Source organism: Phascolarctos cinereus, unplaced genomic scaffold (genome assembly GCF_003287225.1).
Source record: "Phascolarctos cinereus isolate Bilbo 61053 unplaced genomic scaffold, phaCin_HiC Scaffold_3;HRSCAF=262, whole genome shotgun sequence".
NCBI classification, from domain to species: Eukaryota; Metazoa; Chordata; class Mammalia; order Diprotodontia; family Phascolarctidae; genus Phascolarctos; species Phascolarctos cinereus.
This window is the reverse complement of record NW_027555736.1, coordinates 56,174,614-56,188,776: the sequence shown is the minus strand read 5'-3', so window position 1 is coordinate 56,188,776 and position 14,163 is coordinate 56,174,614. Positions and strand designations below refer to the sequence as shown.

Here is a 14,163-nt window from a genome sequence, read left to right as displayed (position 1 = left end):
GCATTCAGTTTCAATTGTTATGCTGTCCTTTTCATTGATGTTATTGTAGTTATTTGGTATATTGTTATAGTTATTGGGTATACTGTATTATTATATAGTATGTATTTTATATATTGTGTAAATTACCCAATCTGGTACATTCTCCCTGATATTTATAGCCAGTTAACATATCCCCAGTATAGTTGCCATCAGTTACCTTTGCAAAGGCAATCTACTGAGAAGTTAAGAACAAAAACCAAAATACATAAACTTCTGAATCCAGATGCCCAACCTCCTTCATGACCTTGGTCCTTGGGGAGAGTGAAATCACACTTAAAATGGTGACTTCCAAGATTTCTCAAACCAGTGGCAGGACTGATGGACAAATCACTCTCTTGTTTTATAACACACCTTGGCTTGGTTGGCCAGGCCGATTCACTTCAGTCCTTCTTTGGGTGGGTCTCTCCTCAGGGGTGGCTCCTCTTGGGGAGTGGATGTGGACTTGACTGGGATATTTTGTCATTTTAAAGCTAACAAGGTTGTAATCCATCCCATTCTATTTTGAATACCTAATATTGGGAAAGATTAGATACAATGGGAATATAAGAAACCTAGATACTATCTATTCATAGCTACTTGGTGGTCCAGATGGGGGGATGAAGCTAGTGAAGCAGCATCTGTAGTTACCTCTAACACAACCTTTTTGTCTATCTGGAAGTCCACATCATTTCTTCCTCCTCACGCAACAACCATGAGGGAGAGAGTTCTCTTGGTTTGAGCCTTATGCATACACACTAAATCCTAACTCAATAGCCAATAAAACGCTTTCCATTGTCGTTCAGTAAACTGTTAAGAGATAGTCAGAGGATACCTGGGCATGCTCTAAAGAGTGGGAAAGAACCCCTCCATTACACATGCCCAGAAGCGTAGGTTAGATTTCAGCAGGTAGAGAATATTGTTTATGCTGGGCCCTCACTGTCTTGTCCTCTATTACACCTGCTTCTGTTTAATTCCCTTTGTGCCAATTCATATAAGTCTTTTCATACTTTCTTATATTCGCAATGTTTATCATTCCATACAGCTCAGTAATATTCCATTATATTCATGTACCACAATTTGTCTAACTCTTTTCAATTGATGGATGTATATAGTTTGTTTATAATCCTTGGATGCAGAAAAGAGCCAGAGTTACTTAATAAAAAGGCAAGATGTGCACACATATTTTCCCTTCCCTTTCATTGCAAAACTCCTTGAAAAGCAGCCCCTAACTCTTGACTTTTATTTCCTCTTCTCCCATTCACTTCTCAACCCTTTCCTAGACTCTCTCTCCAACTTTGGTTATAGTGAAACCACCTCTTCTTCCTCTTTCAGTCCTCCTACCTCACTGACCACTCCTCAGTCCCCTTTGCTAGATCTATCTCCTAGGCCTTATTCATGGGTATTTACCAAAATACCCATGGTTATTCTCCATTTCTGAAGTATTCTCCCTCCTTACTTAAACCTTTTAGAATTTCTCATTTCCTTTGAGGCCCAGCTCATGTGCTATCTTCTGGAAGCCCTTCTTTTTCTCCTTATTTTGAGATACTCTTTCCTTCCTCCTGGAATAATTGTGCATATAGTTATCTATTATCTATTTGCATGTTGTTTCCTCCAGTAGAATGTAATCTCTTTTACAAGCATTGACTATTGAGGGGATCATAAATTTAAGGATGAAAGGGACCTTAGTGGTCATCTCCTGGAGAGATGTCCAATTCACATCATATGAAATATCCTGCAAAACTCTTAAATTTTGGCAGAACCATGTTAATTTCTAATTGGGAAATGCTTCACAAAATAAATAAAAAATACAGTATGATGTAGATAATGCTCATTTGTGGTTTTCTAAGCCAACATATGGCTATTGGGGATCACTTTCTATTTGAGTTTGGGACCCCTTATTTACTCTAACACTTTCATTTTTACAGTTGAAGAAATTTAGACTTTGCCCAAAGTTAAATAGATAGTCAATGGTAGGGCTAGGATTTGAACCTAGGGTCCTCAGTCTGCCAATCCAGCAACCCTTCAACTTGGTCTTTGTATATTTGGTAGATAATACAATGCTTTGCCCATTTAAAAAATCAGACACATTTTCATGTATGTAGGGAACTTCTGGTGAGGAATTTCTTCTACCATTGTAGAGTCATAACTTTTCTACAACTTAAAGCCATAAAGGATTTTCTGTGGCTACTGAGAGGTTGCACAATCTGCCCAGGTTATCAATATGTGTTACAGGTCAGGCTGGAACTCAGGTCTTCCTTGACTCCAAAGCTGACTTTCTGTCTACTACATCCCAATGCCTCTTGTATATATTAGGAGTTTAATAAGTATTTTTGGACTAGATATTATCAGGTGACCTTGAGGAGAGCTCCTTTCCCCTGACCTTGAGTGTGTCTCTCAAGGTTTTTATCCCTGCTTCCTACCCACAGACAATTTTCTTGCCTCTTGTCCCAGATGCAAAAGTTACTAATTATACCTCTGCTGTTATACTTTCTTCCATGTTCATAAGGAAAATATTGTGGTGGTTTTTTTTCAAACAAAGACAACAGAAATTTGCTAGTAAGGAGATAAATAGGGAAAGATGTTTTTTAGTATTTAAGTTAATGGGGCATTATCATCCCAGATTTTGGGAGACCAGAGGCAGAGAAGATGGGAAGAAATTCTGGAAGAGAAAATTTGCCTTATGTAGTTGAACCTATTTACTCAAGTCTAACAGAAACATTAATAAAGGAATAATGATAATAATAAACTCAGCAATCCATCAAAATGAGAAGGACGTAAGATGTCCTGATAATCTGCTCTTCGCACTGAGGTTGCTCTAAGCTGTCAGAATCCTCACTGTTGTTCCAGAGAGAAAATCCTCCCATATACCCAGGGTGACTAACTGGGGAAGAGTTCTTTGCAAGCAGCGTCAGATGTCTGAGGGTGATTTGCTAGGCTGGGCTGGGCTCTCTCAGGCAGTGCTCCCTTTTCAAGGACTGTGAAGCTTTCCCCTCAGTATCGGGACGTCTGTTGGTCAGTTACCTGGACAATTTAATAACGTGAGGTTCGAGTCGGTCAGGATTCAAAATGAAGGAACGATTCAAAGGTATTGGATGGCTCACCCATCGCTGACTTCACATCCCATTGACCTTGGCAGACCCAAGTCAGCTGGCACAGTGAGTACATTGTAAACGACCCCCTAAAAATAATGCAACTCTGTTTCTTTCTTCTCAGGTTTGAGGTTTCTGAGAGCTCTCAGGCTGATACAGTTTTCAGAAATATTGCAGTTTCTGAATATCCTTAAAACAAGGTAAGCTGACTCATTGCTATGGATCCACCTTATTCCAGTACTTGTCATACAGTTGTAAATATCCAGTTGGTGGTAGTTTATCAGCTCCTAGAGCCCTTAATTTTGGTGGCCTTACAGGTATACTATCTAGTAAAAAAGAGTTGGAGAATCTGAGATACTGGAGAGGATAGAGATAGTACAACAAGACAGGAAAGTTCAGGATTTGGGGTCTTTTACTCAATTGGAGCTTTCAGGGTGAAAGACAGAGGAATGTATGTGTTTGAACATGGCTGTAGCTAGTGAGTTCTTTTTGTCTATTTTTCTTTTAAAGATGTTTTTATTAATGCATTTTTATTTAAAAAATTAGAACCATTTCCCAGCATATCCCCTAGCATGTCTGCCATGTAACAGAACTGACAAAGACATCAAATCTGAAAATATAGAGAATCATAGGATCAGATTCAGAGCTGCAAAGAACCTTAGAAACCATCTGGTCCATCCCTTTCTTTTTCACAGGTGAGGAAACAGAGGTCCAGAGAAGTCAAGAAAATTATTTAAGGTCATGCAGGTAGTAAATGTCAGAAGTAAGATTTTAACCTTGGTCCTTTGACTCTAAGTCCAGTGTGGTTTCCCTTATACTATACTAGCTCCCAGTTACATACATATTTTTTAAAATATTTATTTGTTTATTTTTGAGACTGGACCTCAAACTGTAAGTAGCCTTCTCTATCACTCAGAAATGGCCACTCACAGCCCAAACCCCAAATGGATCGGCATGGAAGCTTTAGCCTGCTCCAGTTTTCTGATCTGGGCAGGTTTGGCCCTCGTTAGACATCCTGGTAGTGCACTCTTCCTGAGGGGCGCACCTGATTCACTGCAAACACCTGATCAGCTTTAGCCCTATGCCAGATCAGAACTCCCGAACTCAAGTGATCCAACCAATGGCAATACAGGCATGTTCCTAGCTTCCAGTTACATTGGGTACTCATAGTCCCTTGTCTGCCTATTTTTGTTTGAATAAAAAATACAGTAATAGAAATCCCATTAAAAAAATGTCTTAATAGGAGACCCAGATTCAGAGCCCCCCAAAACACTCCATTCTTTTGAACTTCCAAAAAAAGTTGAGTTTTACTACTTTCCGTCTTCCCAAGATTATTCACTACCATTAATCTGAATTCAGCTGATGTTTAATGTCCTTGTTATTTCAGTATAACAGTCAGGTTATATACTATTATCTTGGCAGTCAGTCATTTTTCTATCAGTTATATCAGGTGCCTTGAGATAATACTCAGAGAATGGCTATGGCCATTTACATGTTGTTGTTGTTTAGTTGTTTTCAGTTCTGTCTGACTCTTCATGACCCCATTTAGGGTTTTCTTGGCAGAAATACTGGAGTAGTTTGCCATTTCCTTTTCCAGCTCATTTGACAGATGACGAAACTCAGACAAAGAGGGTGAAGTGACTTGTCCAGGGTCACACAGCCAATAAATGCCTGAGGTCAGATGTGAACTCAGGAAAATGAGTTTTCCTGACTCTAGGCTTGGTACTCTATCCACTGTCCCACCTAGGTGCCCCGTTTAACATGAGTGATACCTAACGAATGGAGAGAGCCCATGCTTAATGGATTAGGAAATTCTAAAACATCCCTGAATTAAAAAGCAAAACTTACTCAAAAAAAGAAAAACAGCATCTTTTGGAAGGCAATCACAAATCTCTCCTTGTGCAAAAAGAAAGTTGTTTTATTTTTGAGTATATTTTTGATGTTCGTTTTTCCTCCAGCAAGACCCCTTGAGTTTTGTTTGTGAATTACCTTTAGGGGAAAGCTTAAAAGTTGATTCCTATTGTAAATCATGATGTTACCTGTAAACCTTGGCTAGGAAGGACTTTCTCTGGTGACTTAACAATGGAACAGAGCTACCCAGGTCCTGGAGAAACAAACAGAAGAAATCAGAGCAGATACTCACAAATTACAATTCTGATTACCCAAGATAAACAGTTTGCATAATTATTTCCTTGCTTCCCCCTCTGTCCAAATGTAGTACTAGATTTCAACCCTATGAATCCATGACAAATTCAAAATGGATGTTACCAACTCTCAGTTATCTACTTTGTGTGTTATCTTTGGTGAGCAGTGGTGGGTTTTTGTTTGTTTGTCTTTTCCTTCATCTAGAGTAGATCATTTTGATTCCCTTCTCTGGCAAATGTGCATATGGACTATTTGTATCTCACCTGTGGTAGAGCCTTCTGAGCTTGTATTGGTCTGATCAACCCACAGTCAGACACACTATACTTTGACTCCAACATGGTGATGCCATTTTGGTCCTCTTCAAGAACGTAGGACAGCAACTACCACATAGGGTTCCTTCTTTTATAGATGTATAATATAATTTATAAAGAAATCCCATAGTTTTTCAAAAGTGCCTCAATAGCCCCAGCCTCAGAGCCCTTGGCAGATTCTTCTTTTCCTTTGCTTTCTAAAAAGAATGCTACAATTCACTAAATCCCATCTACCCCCAAAATGGTATTTTTAAAATATAGTTTTGTCCATCCCAAGTAGAAAGCCAGAGACTTCCCATGGGTTCTTTAAAGCCTAGAGCAGTTGGAGTCCCAACAGGGAGAGGAGATTGCTCTCCTTCTGCAAAATCATTGGTTCATTTATTTCAACAAAACTTAAGCCAAGGTCAGGGAGAAGGGTAATAAGATCGTAGATTTAGGGCTAGAAGAGAACTTGGAGGTCATCCAATCCAACCCATCATTTTACAGATGAGAAAACTGAGGCCCAGAGAGGTTAAGTCACCTGCTCAAAGTCATGTACCTTAGAAGTGGCATAGTCATGATTTAACCTTGGCCTTCTGACCCCAGATCCAGTACTTTTTCAACTACATCATGTCACTCATTACTAGCCCCAAAGATCACTAAAATGATGAACTTTAACAACAGGCATGTATGTAACCGACCACATAGTAGGCCTCCATGCAGTTGTTTGGTATCCATTCTCTTTGGTGTTATATTTCCCCCAAAATCCTCTTTCCTGATAAATTAGTTAATTACACATTAGCGTATATGTTGTAGTCTCATTCCTACTGGGGTCACTATAAAGCCCTCCTTGGTCCTTGATGCTCTGCTATGCCCATGGATGCCCCTCGCTAAGTGATTAACTCCTAGATCAGCCCTTCATTTGCTCAGAAGAATCTTAGAGACTTCTGAGCAAATGTTTGGCTGATTGTAGCCTTTCTCTGAATGTCACAGCAAGTCCTGCCTCTTCTTTTCTGCCCATTCCCATCTACAGATCCAAAAGAGGGCTAGCTATTTAGAGTCAGGAGATAGGAGACACAGTCAAACCAAGAAGACAACAAAAGTTATTGTTTCTGATTCCAAAGGATGCGGCTTTCATGAGAAGAAAGATATCTCAGTAGAACTTAATGACTCTTAGATCTCAAAACAGGGAATAAGCATTTAATAAGTGCCTACTCTGTGCCAGGCACTGTGCCAAGCACTTTCAAATGTTATCTCATTTGATCCCTACAACAGCCCTGGGAGGCAGGTGCTGTTATTATCTCCATTTTGTAATTGAGGAAACTGAGGCAGAGGTTAAGTGGCTTGCCCAGGATCACACAGCTAGCTAGATTTGGACTCAGGTCTTCTTGATTTCTTTCCTGTCTCCTGTACCACCTTAATAAGGTAACTGTGGATCTGTCCAATAAATACTACAAGGGCAGAAAAGAGAACAGCTTTAAATATCAATAAGAGAGGTGGAGGCTAGGCATCCACAAGGATTTCCTGATGGCGTTATACTACCTAGGAATTGTTTATTGGGTGAGGCTGTAGAAGCTCTTTCTTCAGACATTTTTGTTTCTTTGTTCCATTATCTCTATGGACACTGGTTCAAATGAATATTTCACCATAATTTCTCCAGTGGGGAGGATCTTCTTTAATTGAATTTCAAATAATGGGGCTGAAGTCATTGATGATGTGGGTCATAATTTGAAAGTCATCGATTTGTTTCCAGTGTCTCTGTCATTGCAACTGATCTCAGAGCTAGAAAGAACAGGGGAGAGAGAAAGAGAGAGAGAAGAGAGAGAGAGAGAGAGAGAGAGAGAGAGAGAGAGAGAGAGAGAGAGAGAGAGAGAGAGAGAGCAGAGCAAGACAGACAGACAGAGAGAGAGACCAGAGAGAGAGACAGAGACAGAGAGAAAGTGAAGGAGAATTTAGAGGACAGTAGGAAAGTAGTCAGAGTGTATATGGATGCAAGGAGACAGAGAATAAAGAGACAGATTTCCTCTGTGCCATCAGCACCACGCCTGTACACAAGGCATCCATTAGGTGGTAAGGTTACTACCTTTAAAGTCAGGTGCTGGATCTTGTGTAACTGGGCTGTATAAAGCCATCTGAGCTTTGCCCCATTGCACGACTCAGGATTTTAGAAAATAATCATTCTAGAGCCAGAACTGGATCTATTTCTCTGATTCAAAGGTTATATTTTTCTAATGAAATAGTACAGTTAATCAGAATTATCTCCATGTGGATTATTGACTCAGGATGTTGCCTGTGCTTTTTTTTCTTTTCATGATGTTTTCTAGTACGATGATGAAAATTAAAAAAAAAACTGAACTGTCCTCTCCCCCCAGCAGCTTGAAAATTTGTAAATATTTAATTTTAAATTACCTTCGGGGACAAGGAAGATGAGAAAAATGTGTTATTTTGTTCGTCACATTTAACCAAGAGACAGTATGGTACAGTATGGTGCTAGCTGATCTCAGTCAGAGAGAATGAGTTCAGGTCCAGACATTGACAGGGATTGATTTTAACCAAATCAGTCTACCTTTCAGTATCCACAGTAGCATTTTTTGGGGAGGTAATTGAGGCTAAGTGACTTGCCCAGGATCACACAGCTAGTAAGTGTCTGATACCACATTTGAACTCATGTCCTTCTGACTTCAGGGCCAGGGCTCTATCCATTGCACCACCCAGCTGTCCCCACAGTAACTTTCTAACACTCCAAGTTACAAAGAAGTTGCTGATCTATATTGATAGAGGACTTTCATCACTAGTAATTTTTTATACCAGTGAAATCACAAGTCTCCAAAAAAATTATACTTAATTATGTAATACTGGATAAAATGGAAAACCAAATTGATTATCAAATAAAAACATTGATTATTTGCTAATATGTGTCAGCTCATACCAACTGGTAAAAAAAATAGTACTGCTTTTAGCAGTTTTTTAATCCTTGCCTCTCAGTGTCTATCCCGGCCACCTATCAGCAAACTGCATACTCTTTCCCCCTTATCCTTGGTTTTGTGTGGGTTCAAGAAATTCCAGTTATAGGTTATTTTAATATTAGTGTCTGTATGCTATTTTTAGAGAATTGAATCTGCTGCCCCCAAATCATATTATGAATGTCAAAGTCAAACATATAATTTTAGGATTGGTCACAATCTTGAATGATCATCCCCCCTCTCCAAGAACTAGCTTTCTGAAAACTATTTTTACTGATATACACACATGCATGATATACACATGCTTTTAAGAGTTACAAAGTACTTTACATAGGTTATACCATTTGCTTCTTGTAATAACCCCATAATATGTGTTATACAAATTACACCCATTTTGCCCAAGCTCAGAGAAATGAATTAGCTTCTCTAAGCTCAGATAACTAATCAGAGGGACTCCCAGAATTGTACTGGAAGAGGCCGTGCAAACCTTCCAGTCCAATCCTCTCATTTTACAGATGAGGAAACTGAGGCCCAGTGAGATGGTGACTTTCCCAAGGTCATACAGATAGGAAACATCAGAGGTGCAATTTAAACCACCCTTCTCTGACTCCTGAGCTGGTTTTCTTTCCACAAGACCATTCTGCCCCATCACAGGCTCAGTAGCCTAAGGGAAAGTCAGACTAGATATCACTGTGGAGTAAACTTGTATTTCTGTGTAAATCAACATTATTCCAAAGTAATTTAAAACATAGTCATGGGATCGCATACTAACTCATTTTATATATAATTGTTAGTGTTGCTTTTTATATTTATAATGGTTACAAATGTATTTTTTCCTTATCACATGTGCTGGAGAGGTTACACACTCACGCCTCCATCTGTATACAAACTCAGAAACAGCACGTTTAAACCCTGTCTCTGATGTTTCCTTTCTATGTGATCTTGGGTGATTGGCTTCACTTCTCTTATTTTTATTTTCTTTATCCATGAAGTCTAGACTAGACATCTCCTAAAGTCTAATCCAACTCTAAAACCTGCAATCCTGTGTATGTGTATGCATTTACACACATATATATTAATGAGGGCAGCTAGGTGGCACAGTGGATAGAGTGCCTGACTTGAAGTCAGAAAGACTCATCCACCTGAGTTCTAATCTGACCTCAGACACTTACTAGCTGGACAAGTAATCCTGGGCAAGTCACTTAACCCTGTTTGCCTCAGTTTCCTCATCTGTAAAATGAGCTGGAAAAGGAAATGGCAAACCATTCCAGTTATTTTCCCAAGAAAAACCCAAACCCAAAGAGTCAGACCTGACTGAAAAAATAATTCACCAAAAAATATGAATGGATATATATTACATATAGACCTATATCTATATTATGCACATACGCATTCAAAAATGAACAACCTGCCGGTCAGAGACATAATTTAGGATCTCTAATTTATGAAAAAAAACTTAGAAGAAATAATATATATATTTTTGAACTTTAAAAATGAGTTTCAATATAAGTTGTTAGATAAACATATATTTTGAAATAAAATGTCTTTTAAATTAATAACTCCTTGAACATAGTACCTGGGTCAACAAGACTAACTTAAAAGTCACTATTCAGCCTGCATGACACATTCTCATATTTAATCTTATCATCCTGAGCTCTTGAATAATCCAAGGGTATATATATTTTCTTATTAAATGATAAAACAGCAGCCTCTTTCTTTTTAATTGTGAATTTTCTTTCCCTTTAGTTACAAATGTAAACTCAAGTCCCTATCCTGGTTCACCAAATATTTTTTTTAATTTAGTAGACTGAAGAAGCCTGCTTTCCCAGTAGTAATTACTCACATTTCTTTATAAATTAAGTCCCTTCATCTTATATCATTGAATGAGTAATAAAATCATTAAATATACAATTTATTAACAACATAACAAATAACTACTCAAAGACATAGATATGGTATGTTGGCAGAAATAAAGATCACAGCCAATCCTCTCAAGCCAGTATTGTAATAGCAGATGACATCTTTTTATGAGTGAAAACCAACATTCAGTTTCTCTCAAGGTATCAAATAAAGTCTTTTCCCTTTAGCAAGATAAAAGTTTAAAAAGCTTCATCAGGCAGCCTCCCAGTTTTCCTTCCTAGTTTCCTGTCATTTATAAATTTGATAAGCTTGGGCATTTATGCCTTTATACAAGTCTTAATGTTAAGATGATAAAGACTGCAGATCCCTCTGGGATTTCATGAGGGTGAAACCCTCCTCCACATTGACATCAAACCTTTAATGAGTCTCTCTGATCCAGCTTTTCATGCAGTGCTAAATTCACTTAACTATTCTATCATGTAGCCCACCTTTTCCACGTTTTCCGTAAAAATATCCTAAGAGATTTTGTAAAATCACTCACTCAAGTCAAGGTAAACTGAACTTACATTATTCCTCTTCTCTAGTAGCATTGTTGTCTTAACAAAAAGGGAGATGGCATTAGTCTGGAACGGCCCATCCTTGATGAAACCATGCTGTCTCTTTGTGATCACTGCCTCCTCTTCTATATGCTCCCTTGTTTAGTTGATTAATTGCACGTGACTCTTTGTGACCCCACTTGGGGTTTTCTTGGCAAAGATACTGGAGTGGTTTGCCATTTCCTTCTCCAGTTCATTTTATAGATGAGAAAACTGAGGCAAGCACGGTTAAGTGACTTGACCAGAGTCACACAGGTAGTAAGTGTCTGAGATCAGTTTTGAACTCAAGAAGATGAGGCTTCCTGACTCTAGGCCCGGCACTTTATCCACTGCACCACCTAGCTGCCCTAGATGTTCACTTACTGTCCCTTTAAAAATACATTGTAGAATTTGTCTGAGAATTGGTGTCAAGCTCACTGGCTTATGGTATCCTGGCTCCCTTCTTTCTCCCTTTTTGAAGTGGGTGTTGAGTAAATGACAATCTAATGTGTTTTTTTTTTCAATAGTCTCATGGCCTAATGCTAGGATATAGATGAAATTCTATTGATACAGTAGGTCAGGGGGTGTTAACCTTTTTCTGTGTGCTATAGACCCCTTTGACAACCTGGTGAAACCTGGGTTTTCCTTCTTAGGATGTTTTTAAATTCATAAAATACACAGAATTAGAAAGAAAATCAATTCTGTTGAAATACAGTTATCAAAATATTAAGAAAATAAGATCAGAGACCCCAAATTAAGAGTTCTTGCAGTAAATGTATAAAGAGATGTATTTTAAATATATATTTAACATTTATGTATACATACATGCATACATTTCTATGTACATAGAGATGTGACTGTGGGCCAGGCATTTTGTGGTAATAGAGAACTGCTTTTGTGGAAACTCCTTCCTCCAGAAGCGATTAGCAAATTTCTGTGCCTAAGGCACTGAGAAATGAAGGGACTGGCTCAGAAGCTCTTATCTAGGACCTGTTAGCAGCAGGATTCAAAGGCTTTCTGATTCCAACCTTCCTTCACTGCATCAATGCATCCAGCTCAAACAGAAGTGGGGCCACTAAACCATACATAAGGATCCCTGAAGTCTTCACCTTGACTTAGAAAACCACATGTTAACATTATTTATACTCCATTGTATTTTTATTATTTTTGTCAAATGTCTCTCAATTAAATTTTATTCAAGTCCACCACGCAATTAGGGCAGCTAGGTCATGCAGTGGATACCATGCCAGACCTGATGATTCATCTTCCTGAGTTCAAATGTGACCTCAGACACTTCCTAGCTGTATGACCCTGGGCAAGTCACTTAATCCTGTTTGCCTCAGTTTCTTCATCTGTAAAATGAGCTCAAGAAGGAAATGGCAAACCACTCCAGTATCTTTGCTAAGAAAACCCCAAATGGGGCCATGGAGGGTTGGACACATCTGAAAAGACTGAACTACAACAAACAAAACCCTGCAGTTTATATTGCTGGCTACGTTTAGATGTCTGAGAGTGACACCACTTGACTGTATGATGCTGCCTGCATAGTATTATCTGGACTAATAACCAAACCCCAGCAGCTAATGGGTGGGTCTGAGCAGAAGATTTTACACAGATGTTCAGAAAAGCTCAGAGAACAAGCAACTGTTTTAACTAATCCTGCTTCTAAATTTAGGCGCTAATAGAAATTGCTTTTCTGTGAGGCTGCTTTCTAGTGGACCAGACATGAATGATCATAGATACATATGCAACAGATAAATGAGGAAAATAATCTGAAATTTGCCATTTTGCTTTTTTTTTTTTAAAGTAGGACCTGAATGGACCCAGAAATGCAGGGGTAGAAGTTGGGACACACTTACTCTTTCTTAGTCTCATTTCCACATCTGGCCCTGTGAAGTCTGTTGTTATCAGGCTTCTATTTAATATTCATTAACACAAGACAACTGCCAATAGCATTTCCATTGGAAGCTTCCCCAGCTGTCAGTCAGCAGTATTTTCTGTGCATCTGCTATGTGTAGAAGATTATGGCATTGTAGGAGTCATCAATGTTCTGTGGGGGCACACTTCAGGTGAGAAGAAAAAAGCCACATGCCTTGTCCCCCAAGAGTTCATAGTCATCACTTTGAACCCAGCTAGCTGATCAATGTGATGTCCGAAGCCAATGGCAAAGGATGAAGCATCATAGATCCTCTTAATGAAGATTACGAACCTTCTTCCCCTTAAGATAAGGAAGCTTCCCATAAGTTACTCTGGCTAAAAATCAATCAATCAATCAATCAATCAATCAATAAGCAAAACATCATCTCTTGACCTAGTGGTATGTTGATCTATTGAATAAATAAGACATCATCTTCTGGTGATGGGCTTTTCTCAATTAATTTAGGCTTTTACTTGGACAATAGAGTGTTTCTTAATATAGATAGGCAGCATATAGTAGGTGCAGCACATACAGAACTAGGCTTAGAGTCAGGACCTGAAGTCAAATCCTACATCTGATACTTAACTCAATATATCACCATGGGCCAGTCCATCAATCCCTCTCTCAGCCTCAATTTCCTTTCCTGTAACAGGAAAAGATTGGACTTACTGGCCTTTGAAGTCCCTTCTACCTTTAAATCCATGGTCCTATGGAATCTTCCCCAGCTTGGGAGGACCCTCCATAGCTTTGAGTCTACTGTTAGAGCTTTTAAGAACATGGATTCCCTTCTATGCCATGGCAAGGCACCTGGGGAGGACTTTATTGGAGGCTTAGTCTAAATACCCAAGATAATTCATCTGGTGGGAAGAGTTAAAATGAACCTCAGAACCTCTGACAGTTTGATTGAGGTTCCTTATTTCCTAGGCAGCTAACTCAAGCCATAATTAATTTCTGAGTCACGTGACCCCCTGGAAATACTAGACAATAAAATCCTAAATAATAAATAAGTTTAGGACTTAAAGAGCAAAGAAAACTCACTATCCTTTGGAACATCTCCCCTTTATTTAGATTACAAGTCAATAAGCATTTATTAAGCATCTCCTATCTGCTAGGTGTCACAGTGGATAGAGCATTGGGCCTGGGGTCAGAAGGACCTGAGTTCAAATCCAGCCTCAGAGACTTACTAGCTGTGTGACCCTGGGCAAGTCACTTAAGCCTGTTTGCCTCAGTTTTCTCCTCTGTGAAATGAACTGGAGAAGGAAATGGCAAACCACTCTAGGATCTTTGCCAAGAAAATCCCAAATG

The 14,163-nt window shown here is 38.9% G+C and overlaps 1 protein-coding gene across 5 annotated transcripts in view; it reads left to right on the top strand.

Annotated features, from left to right (window-relative positions):
- KCNMA1 (potassium calcium-activated channel subfamily M alpha 1) overlaps window positions 1-14,163 on the top strand; it is a 909,315-nt gene that overhangs the window by 612,386 nt on the left and 282,766 nt on the right. For all 5 annotated transcript variants that reach the window (XM_078150867.1, XM_078150865.1, XM_021006026.2 and 2 more), the window contains exon 6: window positions 3,232-3,307. In XM_078150867.1, coding sequence (XP_078006993.1) covers window positions 3,232-3,307 — 76 coding nt within the window. The remainder of the gene's footprint in view (window positions 1-3,231; window positions 3,308-14,163) is intronic.